At 47.0% G+C, this 23,251-nt stretch overlaps 1 protein-coding gene across 1 annotated transcript in view; it reads right to left on the bottom strand.

Moving 5' to 3' along the window:
- CELSR3 (cadherin EGF LAG seven-pass G-type receptor 3) overlaps positions 1 to 23,251 on the bottom strand; it is a 203,299-nt gene that overhangs the window by 62,893 nt on the left and 117,155 nt on the right. The window contains exons 4-7 of the mRNA XM_040358946.1: positions 5,966 to 6,081; positions 3,903 to 3,991; positions 3,171 to 3,328; positions 928 to 1,091 (exon numbers count right to left, since the gene is read on the bottom strand). Coding sequence (XP_040214880.1) covers positions 928 to 1,091; positions 3,171 to 3,328; positions 3,903 to 3,991; positions 5,966 to 6,081 — 527 coding nt within the window. The remainder of the gene's footprint in view (positions 1 to 927; positions 1,092 to 3,170; positions 3,329 to 3,902; positions 3,992 to 5,965; positions 6,082 to 23,251) is intronic.

Here is a 23,251-nt window from a genome sequence, read left to right as displayed (position 1 = left end):
GATTCTATGAATCAGTCGCAAAGATACAACGGCGCACATTCGGACTTACGACGGCGTACGTGGAGATACGCCGTCGTAAGTCCTTTGTGAATCTAGCCCCATCGTGAGAGCTTTGGCCGGGAATCCACCGCAGTGTTTCCCATACGAAACCTGCCAGGAAAAAGACCGCCGGGAATCGCGGCAGGGAAAAAAAATGTTCTAATTTTTCCTGCCAGGATTCCCGGCGGTTTTCCTGTCGGGAAAACTGCCATGGAGCATACACACAGACAGTTTTCCTGGTCAAAAGCGGTCATTCCCAATGGGAAACCTGGTCGTGTGTACGAGGCATAAGTCAAGCCAATAATGTTTTTCCTTGTGCTGGATAGTGTAGGGCAGTGATGGAGAACCTTGGCACCCCAGATGTTTTGAAACTACATTTCCCATGATGCTCAACTACACTGCAGAGTTCATCAGCATCATAGGATATGTAGTTCCAAAACATCTGGGGTGCCAAGGCTCACCACCACTGGTGTAGGGTAGGGTTGGGTATTTGCTGCCATCTGTGGCTCTGTTAGAAAGATTCACCCTAATTTCCTGTCCTTGTGACAACAGCTGATCAGACAGGAAGCGAGGGAAAATCTGCAACAGGGACACAGACAGAAATTGCCCTCTGAGCCAACACATGTAAAAATTTAATAGGGGTACAGAAAGGCAATTTTGTAAACATCAATTTCTCTTTTGTTCATGGACGGACACAGCTCCTTTATTCTTGACAGTAGGCAAGTCCTCTCCTGATAGACGGCATATAACCCTACTGTCAAGAATAAAGGAGCTGTGTCCGTTGATGAACTTCAGAGAAAAGGATTTTACGGTGAGTACAAAAATCCAATTTTTCAGTCAGGCTCCATTCATGAAGTTCAAATGATCAAATCACAGCACCTGTCCTACCTGCATTCGTTCCGTTGTTTGCGATGTAAGAAGCCAGGTCAATCTTCCTGCTGTCAATATACAAATCTTTCATGCAGCCGATGAACTCCCTGTGTGTGACCGGGAAGTTCTCAGGAAGATTGGGGACTCCGCCGAGCAGCAGAGGGCCGGTCAGGTCCAAAGATCTGAAAAAGAAATAGAAAAAACCGTCACACAACTTGGTTCTTCTGTATAAAAACTGGGATGTCCATCACTCTCTCTCCTCTCTCCCTATCTCTGTCCATCACTCTCTCACGTTCCGTCTCCCTCTGTCCATCACCCTCTTCTTTCCTCTCTCTGTCCATCACCCTCTTCTTTCCTCTCTCTGTCCATCACTCACTTCTTTCCTCTCTCTGTCCATCACTCACTTCTTTCCTCTCTCTGTCCATCGCTCACTTCTTTCCTCTCTCTGTCTATCACTCACTTCTTTCCTCTCTCTGTCCATCACTCACTTCTTTCCTCTCTCTGTCCATCGCTCACTTATTTCCTCTCTCTGTCTATCACTCACTTCTTTCCTCTCTCTGTCCATCACTCACTTCTTTCCTCTCTCTGTCCATCACTCACTTCTTTCCTCTCTCTGTCCATCACTCACTTCTTTCCTCTCTCTGTAGTGTCCATCACTCACTTTTTTCCTCTTTCCATCCATCACTCACGTCTTTCCTCTCTCTGTCTATCACTCACTTCTTTCCTCTCTCTGTCTATCACTCACTTCTTTCCTCTCTCTGTCTATCACTCACTTCTTTCCTCTCTCTGTCTATCACTCACTTCTTTCCTCTCTCTGTCTATCACTCACTTCTTTCCTCTCTCTGTCTATCACTCACTTCTTTCCTCTCTCTGTCTATCACTCACTTCTTTCCTCTCTCTGTCTATCACTCACTTCTTTCCTCTCTCTGTCCATCGCTCACTTCTTTCCTCTCTCTCTGTCCATCACTCACTTCTTTCCTCTCTCTGTCCATCACTCACTTCTTTCCTCTCTCTGTCTATCACTCACTTCTTTCCTCTCTCTGTCCATCACTCACTTCTTTCCTCTCTCTGTCCATCACTCACTTCTTTCCTCTCTCTCTGTCCATCACTCACTTCTTTCCTCTCTCTGTCCATCACTCACTTCTTTCCTCTCTCTGTCCATCACTCACTTTTTTCCTCTCTCTGTCCATCACTCACTTTTTTCCTCTCTCTGTCCATCACTCGTACTCTTTCCTTCTACCTTCATTTATCACTACTGCTCCTTCCCTTTCCCTCTACTTATCACTCTCTTGGCTTCTCTCTCCCCCTAACTCCATCCATCACTCTCTCCAATTCCATCCACCACTCTTTCCGTCCTTCACTCTCTCATCTCTCTCCCTCTCTCTTTCCATCACTCTCTCCCTTTCCCTCTCCCTCCATCTATCATACTCACTCCATCCCCTTCATTCTATCTATCATCTCACTTTTTACCTCTCCCTATAACTCTATTCATCACTCTATCTTCTTCCCTCTGTCACTCCCTACTCCCTATCTTTTACTCTTTCTCTGTCTATTAAGTTCTCTCCTTCCCTCTCTCAAAATCTATCACAATCTCGTTCTCTCTCCCTATTTATCCCTCTATCTCCATCCATCACTCTCTCCCCTTCCTTTTCCATCTGTCCATCACTCTCCCTCTAAGTCCATCGATAACTCTTTCCATTTCCCTCTCCATCTCTTTCCATACATCACTTTCTTTATTTCCCTCTCCCTCTCTCCATCTATCACTCTCTCTCCTTCCCTCTGCCCATCTCTGGTTCTATCTTCATCCGTCACTTTCTTTCCTTCCCTCTCCCTATATTTCCCTGTGTCTCTGTCCTTCACTTTCTCTTCTTCCCTCTCTCTTTCCGTTTTTCTCTTCATTTGTCCCTCTGTCTCTATTCATCACTCTCACTTTCCCTCTCTCTCTGACAATCATTCTCTCTTCTTCCCTATCTCACTCTCTGTCCATCCATCTCTCTCTATCCATCCATCCCTCTCTCTCCACTTCCCCTCTCCTGTTCTATCTACCTCTTTTAACCTTTCCTTCTCTCTCTCATCCCTAATTTTTTCTCTCCCTTTCGTTTTCTTATCCTTCCAACAAGCTCCTTTAGGATGTCAGCTCTGTCCTACCTAACTCTCCGACAGCCTATCCTAAGTATAAGACTGCAATGCTGTAGTCACTTGACTGTTCTACTCATCTAAATCATTTTCTAACACAAAGAGAATGTGAAAAGGCTACTCACTTTTTGGAGCTGGACTGCACCCCTTCAGCTGCGCATGTATAATTCCCAATCTCATTGCTGAACCTCAGAGCTACCGAAACGTCGCAGTCATCAACTGCCAACACAGCCACCTTCTCTTTCGATGGCCCCTGTGCCACCCCTGAGGATCCAGTTTTTGGCTAGGAAGGAAGAGAAAACATTAACATTAATATATATATATATATAGTTACATAGTTACATAGTTAGCCAGGTTGAAAAAAGACACAAGTCCATCCAGTTCAACCACAAAAAATAAAAAAAAACAAAATAAAAAACACAGTACAATCCTATACACCCAACTCCATACCCACAGTTGATCCAGAGGAAGGCGAAAAAAAAAACAGCAGAGCATGATCCAATTTGCTACAGCAGGGGAAAAAATTCCTTCCTGATCCCCCGAGAGGCAATCGGATTTACCCTGGATCAACTTTACCTACAAATCTTAGTACTCAGTTATATTCTGTACATTTAGGAAAGAATCCAGGCCTTTCTTAAAGCAATCTACTGAGCTGGCCAGAACCACCTCTGGAGGGAGTCTGTTCCACATTTTCACAGCTCTTACTGTGAAAAAACCTTTCCGTATTTGGAGGTGAAATCTCTTTTCCTCTAGACGCAAAGAGTGCCCCCTTGTCCTCAGATATATATATCCATTTTTTTTTTTGTCCTGACCATAATAAATAAATAAAATCACTATATATTGCCTTTATGTCGTACCTTGTTGTAGTAGCGAAGCTGGACGGTGTGCCACTTGCCGTCGCTCACTCCCCCGGGGACAAAAGGGGTCACCAGAGTGCTGGATTCACCTTGAAAACACAAATCAAACCTGTAAAATGCTCAGCCATGATAAACACCCCATACACAATACATCAAGACGGACTGAGAACTTGCTTAATTCTGTCCAGGTCGCTCATAAAATGAATACAGAGATGTCAGGCTCATTGCCCTATCACCCGCATCCATAATACGACAGATGTCTCGCATTAGCTGAGGTGGCTAAACCCATTTGCACAGCATCCATCAAGGCAGGAATGAGTTGCAATTAATAGAAAAGGACCATTTCTATCTTGTATTTTCCGGTAGTTTCCACTAATGATGCACTCAGCAATGCCTATACACAACCACGCCGTCCTGCGGCTGATACAATCGCACTTTAGTGGTCGGGGGGGGGGAAGCTAAACCCGCTCCAGCGGTGGCTGTTCTGTCACAGCGAGGACGGATGCTACAAGATTTACAACCTCAGTTACTGCCTCTAAAAGAAACATCAATCTCCAGCATGTGGAGCCTAACGTACAAGGCATGCAAAGAGGACCTGTGGAATAGGCCATTATGTGCCTTTTATTGACGTGTTTATGAAAGGTTTGTGAGTCAAGGCCTCGGAGTGGGTGGATGCGGCAGATGGGAGACTGAGGGCTTTCTACAGGGAGTTCAATATTTTTAAGTCAGATTGGTAACGTGAAATATTAATGCAGCCGCGTGGGTTGAAGGACATGTAATACCGTTCCATTTAGCAAAAGCTGGATAAGTCTTGATGGGATATGGCTGGCAAATTGGTAATAATACTGAAAATGCAACCTATCTATTCAGTAGAGACTGGTGACATCACTGACCATGCAACCCATCCATTCACTAGAACACAGCCCGAGTCATTTAGAGCCTGGTGAAGACGCTGACAATAAAGCCTGTAACGGAATGACCCGTGACACCCAGAGACTTTGTGAGGATGGGGGATACTCCTGTGTCAGCGTCACTGATAACTCTTGGGTCTGAGTCCACCCTGTGCCCTTTGGGCATGGGGTGGCAAGTGAATCATAATTCATGTATTACATGAGATGGGACATTAATAATAGTTCATATTGCAGGATCTTGAGAGATTGCAAGTTGTTGGTTAATTGTGACCCAACCAGTCAATAGTGACTCATCTCTCTGGATAGCCTAGTGACATGTTAAATAAGGCTGGCTCTTGAAAGGCCTTTAATTGTGTGATAACACTGTCTAAAGCCTATTGATGCTCAGAGGTGTGAATAGGTGTCAAGCTGTATGCGGAGACAGAACGTCTGCCTAGGGAACTCAGTGTGTGATGGTGTTTTGTTTGTTATGCTGTTAATGAAGGAATGTGCAGTGATTAGATGATGATAATTATAGGCCGGCGCCGACGCGTCTAGAATGTTTAGTAATTAGCCTTGGTGTGTGATTAGGGGGGTGGAGATCTCATTGTCCCTTTGAATACTGTCACATGATTGTAACAGCATAAAAAGCTGAGAAGAAACTATTAAAGTATCATTACATTTGGAACAAGTACAGAGCTGTGTGTCTCGTCTTGATTCTGGGCAAATGGGATGTCTGATGTCTGTTGGACGGTTGGAGTGTCAGATGAGCTGTCTTGGATGTGATGGAAGGTCGTAAACGGTGGTGACCGTTACAAAGCCTATCCATTCACTAGAGTTATCGTTGGGAATGCAGCCTATCCATTCTCTAGAGTCATCATTGGGAATGCAGCCTATTCATTCTCTAGAGTCATCGTTGGGAATGCAGCCTATCCATTCATTAGAGACCGTGGGAATGCAGCCTAACCATTCATTAGAGACCGGTGACATCACTGGGAATGCAGCCTAACCATTCATTAGAGACCGGTGACATCACTGGGAATGCAGCCTATCCAATTACTAGAAGCCAGTGACATCACTGAGAACATAACAGTGCAATCACAGCCAAGAATTGTAAGAACCCGGACACACACGGAGGTCCTCCAATCCCACGTATATGAACCCTGCACCAACCTGTGGAATATTTCAGCTGCACTTGCCCGTCGTGGATCTCCACCGCAATGAAGTCATGCTTTTCATTCAGTCGCCCGTTGTAAAGCAGGAGGCCGCTCCTCTCTTTGGTGGCAAACCTACAGAGGAGATAGAAAAACAAATGAGACAAAGACAGAAAAATCAGAGTGCGACTCGCCAGATTCCGCCAACCAAGATTTTTCTGCACCAATCTCTGGGACTGGAGGGAAAAGTCAAGAAATTCGATTGGCTTGGACTTTCGGGAAGTCAGATGTCGCCTATGGCAGACAATGCAATGCTTAGTGCAAAAAAAAACGACTGCATTATCCTGAATGGTCATTATGGGCGACACTGACTTTTAAAGCAGTATTAAAACCAAAACTATTATATATTGCAGCTTACCAATCGTTAGATGTGGTGGCTGCATTCTTTTTCTTTTTTTTTAAGCCTTTTTTCCCCTCTGTTTTCATCTGGTGATTTGGCAAGTAAGGCCCCGTACACACGAGAGGATATCCGCTGGAAACGGTACGCCGGACCGTTTCCAGCAGATAAATCCTCTGGCGGATTTGGATCTGATGGCTGTACTCACCATCAGATCGAAATCCGCACGGAATACATCCGCGGTGATGTGTCGCGATGACGCGGCGACGTGCGTGACGCTGGAAGGCCTATCCATTCCCTAGAGAGCAGTGACATCACTTATAATGCACTAGAGAATGGTGACATCACTGAAAATGCAGCTTATCCAATCACTAGAGAATGGTGACATCACTGAGAATGCACCCTATCCATTCACTAGAGACTAGTGACATCACCAAGAATGCCGTCTATCTATTCACTAGACAATGGTGATTTCACCAAGAATGTGGCCTATCCATTCACTAAAAAGCTGTGATTTTATTGTGAATGCAGCCTTACCATTCACTAGAGAATTGTGACATCACTGAGAATGCAGCCTATCCAATTATTAGAGATTAGTGACATCACTGAGAATGCAGCCTATCCAATTATTAGAGATTAGTGACATCACAGAGAATGCAGCCTATCCAGTCACTAGAGAATGGTGACATCACTGAGAAGGAAGCCTATCCATTCACCAGAGACCTGTGACATCACTAAACATGTAGTCTATCAATTCACTAGATGACATCACTGAGAATGTAACCTATCCAATTATTATAGATCAGTGACATCACTGAGAATTCAGCCTATCAATTCACTAGAAACGAGTGATATCCTTAGAATGTAGCCTATCAATTCATCTGAGACCATGACATCACTGAGAATTTTGGCAATCAACTCACTAACAACCAGTAACATTATTGAGAATACAGTCTCTCCAATGAGGATTGGCGACATCACTGAGAATGCAGTCTATCCAATCGCTAGAGACCAGTGACATCACCGAGGATGCAGCCTATCCAATCACTAGAGACCAGTGACATCACTGAGGCTGCAGCCTATCAATGCACTAGAGACCAGTGACATCACTGAGGATGCAGCCTATCAATGCACTAGAGACCAGTGACATCACTGAGGATGCAGCGTATCAATCCACTAGAGACCAGTGACATCACTGAGGATGCCGTCTATCCAATCACTAGAGACCAGTGACATCACTGAGGATGCAGCCTATCAATGCACTAGAGACCAGTGACATCACTGAGGATGCAGTCTATCCAATCGCTAGAGACCAGTGACATCACTGAGGATGCAGCCTATCAATGCACTAGAGACCAGTGACATCACTGAGGATGCAGTCTATCCAATCGCTAGAGACCAGTGACATCACTGAGGATGCAGCCTATCAATGCACTAGAGACCAGTGACATCACTGAGGATGCAGTCTATCCAATCGCTAGAGACCAGTGACATCACTGAGGATGCAGCCTATCAATGCACTAGAGACCAGTGACATCACTGAGAATGCAGTCTATCCAATCGCTAGAGACCAGTGACATCACTGAGGATGCAGCCTATCAATGCACTAGAGACCAGTGACATCACTGAGGATGCAGCCTATCAATGCACTAGAGACCAGTGACATCACTGAGAATGCAGCCTATCAATGCACTAGAGACCAGTGACATCACTGAGGATGCAGTCTATCCAATCGCTAGAGACCAGTGACATCACTGAGGATGCAGCCTATCAATGCACTAGAGACCAGTGACATCACTGAGGATGCAGCCTATCAATGCACTAGAGACCAGTGACATCACTGAGAATGCAGCCTATCAATGCACTAGAGACCAGTGACATCACTGAGGATGCAGTCTATCCAATCGCTAGAGACCAGTGACATCACTGAGGATGCAGCCTATCAATGCACTAGAGACCAGTGACATCACTGAGGATGCAGTCTATCCAATCGCTAGAGACCAGTGACATCACTGAGGATGAAGCCTATCAATGCACTAGAGACCAGTGACATCACTGAGAATGCAGCCTATCAATGCACTAGAGACCAGTGACATCACTGAGGATGCAGTCTATCCAATCGCTAGAGACCAGTGACATCACTGAGGATGCAGCCTATCAATGCACTAGAGACCAGTGACATCACTGAGGATGCAGTCTATCCAATCGCTAGAGACCAGTGACATCACTGAGGATGCAGCCTATCAATGCACTAGAGACCAGTGACATCACTGAGGATGCAGTCTATCCAATCGCTAGAGACCAGTGACATCACTGAGGATGCAGCCTATCAATGCACTAGAGATCAGTGAAAGCGAGTATTTTGAGACCTGATTTGTAATGGTATTGCACATTGTTAATGGTTGGGATTATTACTGTCTTGTATAAAGGGACAGACTTGTGTTCTAATATTTAAAAAAAAAAATGTGTATGTTTAATTGTTTGAAAAAAAGCTTACATTTACATTATTTGATTCAAAAAATAATGCAGAGACTTGCCGACTCCCTTGAACAATCAGTCACTGGCCACAAATACAGCAATTGTGACTTTTTCTGGCCAAGATTGGCTGGTTGATGAGACAAACGGGTTATGGGGCAGATCCACAAAGAGATACGCCGACGTAACTCCGAATCTAAGCCCGTCGTATGTCTAAATGTATTCTCAAACTGAGATACACTTAAACATGCCTAAGATACGACGGCCTGCGCCGTCGTATCTTAGGGTGCAATATTTACGCTGGCCGCAAGGTGGCGCGTCCATTGAGGTCGGTGTAGAATATGCTAATGAGTAGTTACGCCGATTCACGAACGTACGCTTGCCCATCGCAGTAAAGATACGCCGTTTCCGTAAGAGATACGTGGCGTAAAGATAAACATGCCCCCTAGGTGGCATATCCTATGTTAAGTATGGCCATCGTTCCCGCGTCAAAATTTTGAAATTTAACGTCGTTTGCGTAACTCGTCTGTGAATAGGGCTGGACGTCAATTACGTTCAGGTCGAAACCAATGACGTCCTTGCGACGTCATTTAGCGCAATTAGGGACGGCGCATGCGCATAAGGTTTGGCGCGGGAATGCGCCTAATTTAGATGCTCTATGCCCCCTACCCGGCTGTTTTTAATTACGCGGGCTTGCGCCGGGGGTTTTACGCTACGCCGCCGCAACTTTACAGGCAAGTGCTTTGTGAATCAAGCACTTGCCCGTAAAACTTGCGGCGGCGTAACGTAAATGAGATACGTTACGCCGCCGCAGATCTACGTGAATCTGGCCCGTTATGTCTATTGTGCCGGTATACTATATATTACCATTATAAAAATGCCTATAGCAATGGAGAATGGAAAGGAAAATGAACAGTCAAGCACAAAAATGTAATTACAGTTTAAAACAATGAAAAATGAAAAGGAAAAAATCTTTAAGAATTAGTTCATTAACCGGTATTGTTATCTAATATTTATCGGTTTTAATTACATTGCTCTGGGCTATTGTTTGGTAACAATTTGATATTCGTTAATTAGGCCACCACAAGCAACATTATATCATCTGATGAGGACTGTAAACATTATACAAGGAAAATGATAATGGGCTAGATTCAGATAGATTAGCGGATCTTTAGATCCACGTAATCTATCTGATTTACGATCCGCCGGCACTAAGGCTAGTGCAGTATTCAGAAAGCACTTACCTCGAAACTTGCGCCGGCTGATCGTAACTCCCCTGGCGGAATTCAAATTCCGCGGCTAGGGGGAGTGTAGTATTTAAATCAGGCGCGTCCCCGCGCCGATTTAAATGCGCATGCGCCGTCCATGAATTTTCCCGGCGTGCATTGCTCCCAATGACGTCGCTAGGACGTCATTGGTTTCGGCGTAAACGTAAATTACGTCCATCCGTATTCGCGACCGACTTACGCAAACGACGTAAAAATTCAAAACTCGGCGCGGGAATGACGGCCATACTTAACATTGGATACGCCGCATATAGCAGGGGTAAGTATACGCCGGAAAAAGGCGAACGCAAACAACGTAAAAAAAAAGCGACGGGCGGGCGTTTTTTTCTAAATCGGCGGAAATCGGAATTTGCATATTCGTCGCGTAAAAAACCGAAGCGCCACCTAGCGGCCGGCGGGAGATTGAAGCCTAAGATCCGACAGTGTAAGTCACTTACACCTGTCTGATCTAAGGGAGATCTATGCGTAACTGATTCTTATGAATCAGTCGCATAGATCCGACCGTCGGATCTCAGAGATACGACGGCGTATCAGGAGATACGACGGCGTATCAGGAGATACGCCGTCGTATCTCTTTCTGAATCTCCCCCATTGTGTTGAGAAAAAATGTGCTTCCCTTGTAAAACTCCCCTAAGTACCGTCTGCACCCAATCTGGCCACATCGCGTATTCCCAGAGCAATTTCAGAAGAACAACCCTGAACATACACACGATCGGATTCTTCGATGGTCTAAAATCCGATTCATCAAGCTGTCTTGCATGCACACTGTCACACTAAATTCCGATCGTCCAAAACACGGTGATGTAAAACACTACGACGAGCCGAGAAAAATTAAGTTCAATGCTTCCGAGCATGCGTCGACTTCCGACGGAATTCCACACAGACGATCGGAATTTCCCATCGGATTTCTTTTTACTCTGATGGAGAAAAGTCCGATGGGGCCCACACACATGATCGGAATTTCCCGATGAAACAAGTCCATCTGACTTTTTTAAATCAGAAAATCCGGTCGTGTGTACGTGGTATTGGTGAAATGGGGGGTCATACACATGTGGGAAAATATAACAGCTCCAGAGGCTAGGTGGTAGCTTGTTATGTCACGGCTCCTACTAACTCCTAATAAAAGTACGTGTTGTTCCTTCCATTCGATGAGCTCTAGATAGTAAAAGTAAAAAGTAGTGGTGCAACAGATCATCCCCATCTTGGTACACCCGGCGGCGGCCCTCCTCTCTGTTTACATCCACAGAGGAGGAGGAGCCCACGCTCGAGGGACACACACACCGCTGTCTGAGGTCTCTAAGGGGGACTGGGAGTCACACTGATGAGGGGTCTGCACTGAGGGGTTAACTGTCTGTACTACTGGGGGGTGTCTGCACTGAAGGGTGTTACTGTCTTAACTACTGGGGGGGGGGGAGTGTCTGCACTGAGGGGGGGGGGGGTTACTGTCTGTACTACTGGGGGTGTCTGCACTGAGGGGGGGGTCTGCACTGAGGGGGGTGTACTACTGGGGGGTCTGTAACTGAGGGGGGTCTGTACTGCTGGGGAGGATCTGCACTGAGGTGGGGGTGCCTGTACCAATGGGGGTGTCTGCACTGAGGGGGTGTCTGTATTGAGGGAGGGGGGTCTATACTGATTGAGGGGGCCTTTACTGAGGGAGGGGGTCTGTACTGAGGGGGGACTATAGTTGATGGGGGGGGGGGGGTGAAACAATTGTTTTTTGCACCGGGTGACAACAACCCTAGCGACGCCACTGCAGTGGGGGAGATGTGAATATTAGTGGGGAAATGTGGATATTACAGTGGGGGGGGGGGAGATGTGGATATTACAGTGGGGGAGATGTGGATATTACAGTGGGGGGGAGATGTGGATATTACAGTGGGGGGGGTGTGGATATTACAGTGGGGGGAGATGTGGATATTACAGTGTGGGGGGGGGTGTGGATATTACAGTGGGGGGAGATGTGGATATTACAGTGTGGGGGGGTGTGGATATTACAGTGGGGGGAGATGTGGATATTACAGTGGGGGGAGATGTGGATATTACAGTGGGGGGAGATGTGGATATTACAGTGGGGGGAGATGTGGATATTACAGTGGGGGGAGGTGTGGATATTACAGTGGGGGGAGATGTGGATATTACAGTGGGGGGAGATGTGGATATTACAGTGGGGGGAGATGTGGATATTACAGTGGGGGGAGATGTGGATATTACAGTGGGGGGAGATGTGGATATTACAGTGGGGGGAGATGTGGATATTACAGTGGGGGGAGATGTGGATATTACAGTGGGGGGAGATGTGGATATTACAGTGGGGGGAGGTGTGGATATTACAGTGGGGGGAGATGTGGATATTACAGTGGGGGGGGTGTGGATATTACAGTGGGAGAGATGTGGATATTACAGTGGGGGGAGATGTGGATATTACAGTGGGAGAGATCCGGATATTACAGTGGGGGGAGATGTGGATATTACAGTGTGGGGGGGGGTGTGGATATTACAGTGGGGGGAGATGTGGATATTACAGTGGGGGGAGATGTGGATATTACAGTGGGGGGAGATGTGGATATTACAGTGGGGGGAGATGTGGATATTACAGTGGGGGGAGGTGTGGATATTACAGTGGGGGGAGATGTGGATATTACAGTGGGGGGGGTGTGGATATTACAGTGGGAGAGATGTGGATATTACAGTGGGGGGTGTGGATATTACAATGGGGGGAGATGTGGATATTACAGTGGGGGGAGATGTGGATATTACAGTGGGGGGAGGTGTGGATATTCCAGTGGGGGAGATGTGGATATTACAGTGGGGGAGATGTGGATATTACAGTGGGGGAGATGTGGATATTACAGTGGGGGGAGATGTGGAAATTACAGTGGGGGGTGTGGATATTACAGTGGGGGGGGAGATGTGGATATTACAGTGGGGGGAGATGTGGATATTACAGTGGGGGGGAGATGTGGATATTACAGTGGGGGGGGGGAGATGTGGATATTACAGTAGGGGAGATGTGGATATTACAGTGGGGGAGATATGTGGATATTACAGTGGGGGAGATATGTGGATATTACAGTGGGGGGGAGATGTGGATATTACAGTGGGGGGGGGGATGTGGATATTACAGTGGGGGGGGAGAGATGTGGATATTACAGTGGGGGGGGGGTGTGGATATTACAGTGGGGGGGGAGATGTGGATATTACAGTGGGGGGGGGGGGGGGAGATGTGGAAATTACAGTGGGGGGTGGATATTACAGTGGGGGGGGGGGGGGGAGATGTGGAAATTACAGTGGGGGGGTGGATATTACAGTGGGGGGAGATGTGGATATTACAGTGGGGGGGGGTGTGGATATTACAGTGGGGGGGGTGTGGATATTACAGTGGGGGAGTATTTTTTTTTTTGCTGATCCGAAAAATGATCCGATCCGTGACTCTGATCCGAGGAACGATCCGAACCACCCCTAGTAAAAAAAAAAATATATAGCAATTTAAACCCCTATAAACCACTAAAAAAAGTGTAATTACACTGGTGGTAAATTTCTAGTTTAAATGCAAAAAGTACTCATCAGAGCTCCCCTTTAGCCAACAAGAGATTGAGGACCCGGGATTCCCAGCGTCCCCTCCATGCCGGCAGGCCACGGCAGGCTCAGCTTGCTACAGGCAATTTCGGAGATTAGTCCGTAAGAATTTGACAAGGAATGAATGATTTTTTTTCCTTTAACCCGGAAGGTTCTGATCATTTATTTTCACGCTGAAGAGCGTCATTTTTCTGCCTCGTATCATCCGCTCAAGTGGATGTTTTAATGGCCTCCGCTAAGAGGGTCAAATGGCTCCAGACTGTTATTACAAGAGAGAAACGTCTCCGCTGAACATGTAAATGTTCACTTTGTCCTCTTATTAAGCTGCCCTTGTAGATTTCGCAGGTTCCAACGATCCCTTCAGCTTGTCAAGGACAATCAGACTTTAAAGATGTTTCCTGATCAGACATAAAAGTTCTGCCATTAAAAAGAAAAGGCCCCCTCCTTGCTGATATTAACCTTCTCTGGGGTGTGTACATCTGCATGAGATAGCGCGTGATCTCCACCAATCCTTCCCCAAGGAGTTTCTACCTTTGTACTTACCAAAATTTGCAAGAGCTGGAACATTGCTTATCTATGAGCTGGCAGGACATCCCCCATCCATGCCAAAGCCACGGGCACTCATATGAAGTTGTCACCCTCCCTATGTGGAACTGACAGCTCTTCCCCTGGGAAAAGGCCGCAAGCAGCCCCGCGGCCTTTTCCCAGGATCGCAGCGAGCTGCGGGCAGGATTTTTAGGCGAAGGCTTCGGCCTAGTCCGCGGAGCGCCGACCTAAAAAAAATCTAGTATGTAGTGATGGGCAGTCAGCGAGCAGTATGTAGCGATGGGCAGTCAGTGAGCAGTATGTAGTGATGAGCAGTCAGTGAGCACTATGTAGTGATGAGCAGTATGTAGTGATGAGCAGTCAGTGAGCACTATGTAGTGATGAGCAGTCAGTGAGCACTATGTAGTGATGAGCAGTATGTAGTGATGAGCAGTCAGTGAGCAGTATGTAGTGATGAGCAGTCAGCGAGCAGTATGTAGTGATGAGCAGTCAGCGAGCCGTATGTAGTGATGAGCAGTCAGCGAGCAGTATGTAGTGATGAGCAGTATGTAGTGATGAGCAGTCAGCGAGCACTATGTAGTGATGGGAAGTCAGCGAGCAGTATGTAGTGATGGGAAGTCAGTGTGCAGTATGTAGTGATGAGCAGTCAGCGAGCAGTATGTAGTGATGAGTAGTCAGCGAGCAGTATGTAGTGATGAGCAGTCAGCGAGCAGTATGTAGTGATGGGAAGTCAGAGAGCAGTATGTAGTGATGGGAAGTCAGCGAGCAGTATGTAGAGATGAGCAGTCAGCGAGCAGCATGCAGTGATGAGCAGTCAGCGAGCACTATGTAGTGATGGGAAGTCAGCGAGCAGTATGTAGTGATGAGCAGTCAGCGAGCAGTATGTAGAGATGAGCAGTCAGCGAGCAGTATGTAGTGATGGGCAGTCAGCGAGCAGCATGTAGTGATGGGAAGTCAGCGAGCAGTATATAGTGATGGGAAGTCAGCGAGCACTATGTAGTGATGAGCAGTCAGCGAGCAGTATGCAATAGGGCTTGGTGATTTTAGGCAAAAAAAATCTGCTTTTTTTCCCCCATGGACACCGCGCCGGTCCTAAGTTTTTAAGCTAGGCCTCGGCTTCAGCCTAGTCCGCCGCGATCCTGGGAAAAGGCCACGGACTAGGCCGAAGCCACGGCCTTGGCTAAAAAATCCTGCCCGCAGCTCTCAGCGGTCCTGGGAAATGGTCGCAAGCGGCCTCGCGGCCTTTTCCCAGGATCGCGGCGAGCAGGATTTTTAGGCAAGGCCGCCGCTTCAGCCTAGTCCGCTGCGATCCTGGGAAAAGGTCGCGGACTACGCCGAAGCCTTGCCTAAAAAATCCTGCCCGCAGCTAGCCGCGATCCTGGGAAAAGGTCGCAAGCGGCCTCGCGGCCTTTTTCCAGGATTGTAGCGAGCTGCGGGCAGGATTTTTAGGCAAGGCTTCGGCCTAGTCTGCGAAGCGCCGACCTATGGAAAAGAAATCTAGTATGTAGTGATGGGCAGTCAGCGAGCAGTATGTAGTGATGGTCAGTCAGTGAGCACTATGTAGTGGTGAGCAGTATGTAGTGATGGGAGGTCAGCAAGCACTATGTAGCAGTCAGCGAGCAGTATGTAGCGATGAGCAGTCAGCGAGCAGTATATAGTGATGAGCAGTCAGCGAGCAGTATGTAGTGATGAGCAGTCAGCGAGCAGTATGTAGTGATGGGCAGTCAGTGAGCACTATGTAGTGATGAGCAGTATGTAGTGATGGGAGGTCAGCAAGCACTATGTAGCAGTCAGCGAGCAGTATGTAGCGATGAGCAGTCAGCGAGCAGTATATAGTGATGAGCAGTCAGCGAGCAGTATATAGTGATGAGCAGTCAGCGAGCAGTATATAGTGATGAGCAGTCAGTGAGCACTATGTAGTGATGAGCAGCCAGCGAGCAGTATGTAGTGATGAGCAGTCAGCGAGCAGTATGTAGTGATGGGAAGTCAGCGAGCAGTATGTAGTGATGAGCAGTCAGTGAGCACTATGTAGTGATGGGCAGTCAGTGAGCACTATGTAGTGATGAGCAGTGTCTATAAAAGATAACTTGGAACAATACAAAAAAACAGTTACAGTTTGAGTGTTGGGGGGGGGGGGGGGGGTGATTCTGTATCTTTGGGTATATCCCTACACCCTCATGGGTTTGAGATTTGTATTCAATTTAATCGGTTTAGTTGCACTGAATGACTGATTGTATAATCATATTGGTGATACGTGTGTGTGGCCAACATTACGGACATATAGGAAGCCACTCATCTGGTCAACCAGTACTCAAAATGGAGATATTTTTTTCAACTATGACTGCTGTTCTGAAAAGCAAAAACCTTTACAGGTAACCTGCAGAGAGTAGAAGGGCCCCGCTGGGACCTGTGGTTCCTTGACGCGGGGGGGGGGGGGGGGGGCACAGATGATCCATGAACAAGTGGAGTGACCCCCCCCCCCCCCCCGTTTTATTACAAAGGGCTTTCCTTTCCATATATAGTGTTACGTTTTTTTCTGCCGCGGTGAAGCGGCGGGCAGCTGTTATTAAACGTGACCTCTTTAGGGCATGAGATTAAATTTTTTGCGGGCTCAGAGGCTCATAAAAAAAGATCCCCAAAGATGAACAAATCTAATAAAAATGTGACAAAACCAATAAAAGACGGGACGGACTAATTACCGCGTCTACAGTGTTGAAGCGATGCCTAATATACATCTGGAGTATGCTACATTCATTATCCATAAAAGAGAGACAGAGATAATTAGCTCCTGTTCTGATAAGACGGGAGGCACTTTCCGTCTGTCTTGTCGGCTGTGGGTCTGATATAATGCAGGCAGAAGTCAACTTGGCCAGGAGATACATTTTCTCTTTTTATTAACTCCATCGCCTCCTGCAAGATTCCTCGTTTCCCGAGCCGAGCCGAGCAATACCGTATATACTCGAGTATAAGCCGAGTTTTTCAGCACATTTTTTTGTGCTGATGATACCCCCCTCGGCTTATACTCGAGTCACCCTTTTTGCGCCTGATCTTCCGAACTTTGGGGACCCGGTACCGGCAATTTCAATGACAATTGCGCGGTCATGCAACGCTGTACCCAAATTTTTATCATTTTGTTTGCACAAATAGAGCTATCTTTTGGTGGTATTTATTCACGAATCTGGTTTAAATTTTTTTGTGATATAAGCGGAAAAAAAGGTGGAAATTTGGAAAAAATATATATATATTCTTCTTTCTATTTTGAAAGAAATCCCAACAAAATCTTTTTTTTTTCATAAATTTAAGTCAAAATGTATTCTGCTACATGTCTTTGGTAAAAAGTGTATAATAATTGGTTTGCCTGATCACAGACAGATGTGCGCAGATGATCATTAGAACATGTGATTTTACTGGGACATATGTGAGGGGACAGTGTTTTGGGGACTTTGTTAGGTAGATTCAGAAAGAGTTAGGCCGGCTTATCAGTAGATAAGCCGACCTAACTCCGAATCTACGCCGACTTATGTTTAAGTGTATGCTCAAACAGAGATACGCTTAAACATATCTAAGATAAGACGGCTTGCACCGTCCTATCTTAGATTGCAATTTTTCGGATGGCCGCTAGGTGGCGCTTCCATTGCGGCCGGCGTAGATTATGTAAATGAGCTTGTACCCTGATTCACGAACGTGTCATCATATACAATAATATACCGCCACACACTGTGCGATTGTATAGCGGAGTAGGTCTTTCTAAAGCCTCGTACACACACGATCGGATTATCCAACGGGAATTGTGTGATGACCGGCTGTTGTCGGAAAATCCGACCGTTTGTACGCTCTGTTGTCGGATTTTCCGTGGACAAATGTGGGATAGCCATGTGCTTTAACCACATTCCACCCGACCACTGTACATATACGGCCGGGTGGGCGCTTCCTCCTTCTGAGTCGACGTTCAGGAACGTCCCTCAGAAAGAGGGGGATCGCGCGCACGCGTTCCCACGCAGCGGCGCAATCCCGATGCGCTCGTGTCACCCCGGACACGGCGCATCTTCGATCGGCAGGAGGGCTCTGTGATTGTCCAATCACAGCCGTCATGTGATGTAAATAGAGAGTCGGTTGCTAGGCCATCGGCTCTCCTCTCCTCACACAGAAGTTGCCGGTGAGGAGAGGAGAGCGGATCGCTGCAGCCGGCTGGTGATCAGTATGAGCTGTTTTTTACAGCTTTTTACACACTGATCGCCAGCCTAGTGCCGAGGCGGCTCTTTAATTGGGCAAATTAGGCAGGCGCCTAATGCCTCACACTCACAGGGGCCTCGCGGCCCCCTAACTTACCCAGTGCAATACCCCAGTTTTGAGGGACAAGGGACCTTAACGTTGCTGTACTCAGGCAGCGTTAAGAGCCCCGACTCAGTAGCGGGGCCGCCAGAGTCCCTAACAACCAGTGAATATCGGTAACACCACCCCCTCAATGACCCAGCATGCCCTCAGTCAATGACGTCACAAAGGGGCGGGTTCACTAGGTGACATCACTGGGTGGCCCCGCCCCTTAGGTATTAAAGAGCAGGATCTGGGGGGCACCTTGTTATAAAGGGGGCTTCCAGATTCCGATAAGCCCCCTGCCCGCCGACCCCAACAACCACCAGCCAGGGTTGTGGGGAAGAGGCTCTTGTCCTTGCCTAAGGCCTCACAAAGCCTAGAGCCGCCTCTGGCCTAGTGTCACACGCAATATAAACACACGTGGGTAGATTCAGGTAGGGGCGCGCAAAACTAAGTTCGGCGTAGCCTATCGTGTTTTCACTACGCCGCCTTAAGTAAGAGAGGAAAGTACATATTCTCAAAGCACTTACCACCTATGAGGTGGAATAACAATGTTAAAGTATGGCCGCCGTGAGGTTCGAATTTTTTTACGCCGTTTGCGTAAGTCGTCCGCGAATCGGGAGTTACGTCGTTTACGTCCACGTCGAAATCAATAGGCCCGTACGGCGTACTTAGCCGCAATGCGCCCTGGGAAATGTAGGCGCCCGGCGCATGCGCAGTAGCTAAAAACGTAAAAAAAAATGTGAGGTCAAGCCTCATTTCCATACAACACACCCCCCTCCAACCAATTTGAATTAGGCGCCCTTACACCCGCCGCGATTACACTACGCCGCCCTAAGTAAGGAGGTAAGTGCTTTGAGAATATGTACTTTCCTCTCTTACTTAAGGCGGCGTAGTGAAAACACGATAGGCTACGCCGAACTTAGTTTTGCGCGCCCCTACCTGAATCTACCCACGTGTGTTTATATTGCGTGTGACACTAGGCCAGAGGCGGCTCTAGGCTTTGTGAGGCCTTAGGCAAGGACAAGAGCCTCTTCCCCACAACCCTGGCTGGTGGTTGTTGGGGTCGGCGGGCAGGCGGGCAGGGGGCTTATTGGAATCTGGAAGCCCCCTTTATAACAAGGTGCCCCCCCAGATCCTGCTCTTTAATACCTAAGGGGTGGGGCCGCCCAGTGATGTCACCTAGTGAACCCGCCCCTTTGTGACGTCATTGACTGAGGGCATGCTGGGTCATTGAGGGGGTGGTGTCACCGATATTCACTGGTTGTTAGGGACGCTGGCGGCCCCGCTCCTGAGTCAGGGCTCTTAACTCTGCATGAGCACAGCAACGTTAAGGTCCCTTGTCCCTCAAAACTGGGGTAATGCATTGGGTAAGTTAGGCGGCCGCGAGGCCCCTGTGAGTGTGAGGCATTAGACGCCTGCCTAATTTGCCTAATTAAAGAGCCGCCTCGGCACTAGGCTGGTGATCAGTGTGTAAAAAGCTGTAAAAAAAAAGCTCATACTGATCACCAGCGGCTGCAGCGATCCGCTCTCCTCACCGGCAACTTCTGTGTGAGGAGAGCCGATGGCCTAGCAACCGACTCTCTATTTACATTAAATGACGGCTGTGGTTGGACACGGCTGTCATGTGATCAGGAGGGCCAATCACAGAGCCCTCCTGCCGATCGAAGATGCGCCGTGTCCGGGGTGACACGAGCGCATCGGGATTGCGCCGCTGCGTGGGAACGCGTTGCGCGCGATCCCCCTCTTTCTGAGGGACGTTCCTGAACATCGACTCAGAAGGAGGAAGCGCCCACCCGGCAGTATATGTACAGTGGCCGGGTGGAATGTGGTTAAAGCACATTTGTCCACGGAAAATCCGACAACAATCGTTTGATGGAGCGTACAAACGGTCGGATTTTCCGACAACAGCCCGTCATCACACAATTCCCGTTGGATAATCCGATCGTGTGTAGGAGGCTTTAGAAAGACCTACTCCGCTATACAATCGCACAGTGTGTGGCGGTATATTATTGTATATCAGTGCTCGACAAATCCCGGTCGCCAGGGCGACTAGAAATAGTGTCCTGGCGACTTGGCTTGGTGCCATCTGGTGGTGAGCCGTTGGTATTACAAGTTATTACCACCAGATGTGAGCTGGCGCCATCTGGTGGTGGCAGTTGGTATTACAAGTTAAGCATTACAAGTTAAACAGCAATTCTAATGTCATTTTTCACTATTTTTCACTGCCATCTTCTTTCCTCCAATTAGAAACCCCAAACATTATATATATTTTTTATCCTAACACCCTAGAAAATAAAATAACGATCGTTGCAATACTTTCTGTCATGCCGTATTTGCGTAGCGGTCTTACAAGCGCACTTTTTTGGGAAAAAATTACACTTTTTTAATTAAAAAATAAGACAACAGTAAAGTTATCCCCCATTTTTTTTAATATTATGAAAGATAATGTTACGCCGAGTAAATTCATACCCAACATGTCACGCTTCAAAATTGCGTCCGCTCGTGGAATGCCGACAAACTTTTACCCTTTAAAATCTTCATAGGCGACGTTTAAAAAAAATCTACAGGTTGCATGTTTTGAGTTACAGAGGAGGTCTAGGGCTAGAATTATTGCTCTCGCTCTAACGATCGCGGCGATACCTCACATGTGTGGTTTGAACACCGTTTACATATGCGGGCGCTGCTCACGTATGTGTTCGCTTCTGCGCGCGAGCTCGTCGGGACGGGGTGCGTTTTCTGGCTCCTAACTTTTTTAGCTGGCTCCTAGATTCCAAGCAAATTTGTCAAACCCTGATGTATATGATGACATCAGACGTTATGGTACAAATATATACAATATTACATTTCCAGGAAGAGCAATCAGAACCTGAGCACACAAGCGACCCAGGAGTGACAAATTCAGGTCTTAATTCGGCGCATTCGGCGGAGTATAATGGGTGACTGTAGTGAGATTACGGTAACGATCGGTACACAAGCCCTCCCGCGGTTGATTACATCCAGACCCAGAGTGTGAATGTTATCTATGATGACCCGTCAGCTCTCCAAACCCCTGGAAAGCCCTTTCCAGAGAGCCGATCAATATGTAACCGTATGAATGAATCATCGTTGTAACGACGTTCGGATGAATCAATCGAGGAACAGTAAAAGCGAGCCGATGACTGAAGGATGCAATTAAAATGATTTACAAACAGTTACTGGCAGGGGGGACACGATGAATATTTTAATAGATACAGTACGGGATAAGTAAGGAAGCAGATGTCAGGCCAATAAAAGAAAAAGGGCCGCCGCCCCTCATCAGTGGGCCTTCCAATAGGACTATGGTGCATTATCCGCAATATTAAACCTACGCAGGCTCTTCACATACACTATATTGTCAAAAGTATTGGGACGCCTGCCTTTACACACACATGAACTTTAACCACTTGAGACCCGGACCTTTATGCAGGTTAAGGACCTTGCCCCTTTTTGCGATTCGGCACTGCGTCGCTTTAACTGAAAATTGTGCGGTCGTGCGACGTGGCTCCCAAACAAAATTGGCGCCTTTTTTCCCCACAAATAGAGCTTTTTTTTGGTGGTATTTGATCACCTCTGCGGTTTTTAGTTTTTGCGCTATAAACAAAAATAGAGCGACAATTTTGAAAAAAATGCAATGGGCTGGATTCACGTAGATCCGTCAGTGAGTCAGAGAGGCAAGTGCTGTATTCACAAAGCACTTGCCTCCTAAGTTACGGCGGCGTAGCGTAAATGGGGCCGGCGTAAGCGCGCCTAATTCAAATGAGGATGAGGGGGCGTGTTTTATGTAAATTATTGGTGACCCGACGTGATTGACGTTTTTTACGAATGGCGCATGCGCCGTCCGTGTACATATCCCAGTGTGCATTGCTCCAAAGTGCGCCGCAAGGACGTATTGGTTTTGACGTGAACGTAAATTACGTCCAGCCCCATTCACGGTTGACTTACGCAAACGACGTAAAATTTTCAAATTTCGATGCGGGAACGACGGCCATACTTAACATTGGCTACGCCACCTAGGGGGCAGCTTTATCTTTACGCGGCGTATCTCTTACGGAAACGGCGTATCTTTACTGCGACAGGCAAGCGTACGTTCGTGAATCGGTGTATCTAGTCATTTACATATTCTACGCCGAAATCAACGGAAGCGCCACCTAGCGGCCAGCGTAAATATTGCACCCTAAGATACAACTGCGCAGACCATCGTATCTTAGCTAGGTTTAAGTGTATCTCAGTTTGAGCATACACTTAAACTTATGACGGGCTTAGATTCCGAGTTACGACGGCGTATCTACTGATACGCCGGCGTAACTCTTTGTGAATCCGGCCCAATATTTTTAACTTTTTGCTATAATAAATATCCCCCAAAAATATATAAAAAAAACATATTTTTTCCTGAGTTTAGGCCGGTACGTATTCTTCTACCTATTTTTGGTAAAAAAAATCACAATAAGCGTTTATCGATTGGTTTGTGCAAAATGTATAGCGTTTACAAAATAGGGGATAGTTTTATTGCATTTTTATTAATACATTTTTTTTTTTTACTACTAATGGCGGCGATCAGCGTTTTTTTTTTCGTGACTGCGACATTATGGCGGACACTTCGGACAATTTTGACACATTTTTGGGACCATTGTCATTTTCACAGCAAAAAGTGCTACAAAAATGCACTGATTACTGTGAAAATGACAATTGC

Source organism: Rana temporaria, chromosome 7, assembly GCF_905171775.1.
Source record: "Rana temporaria chromosome 7, aRanTem1.1, whole genome shotgun sequence".
Taxonomy (NCBI): domain Eukaryota; kingdom Metazoa; phylum Chordata; class Amphibia; order Anura; family Ranidae; genus Rana; species Rana temporaria.
Note: the sequence above shows the minus strand (reverse complement) of the source record. Positions and strands in the feature narration are given on the sequence as shown.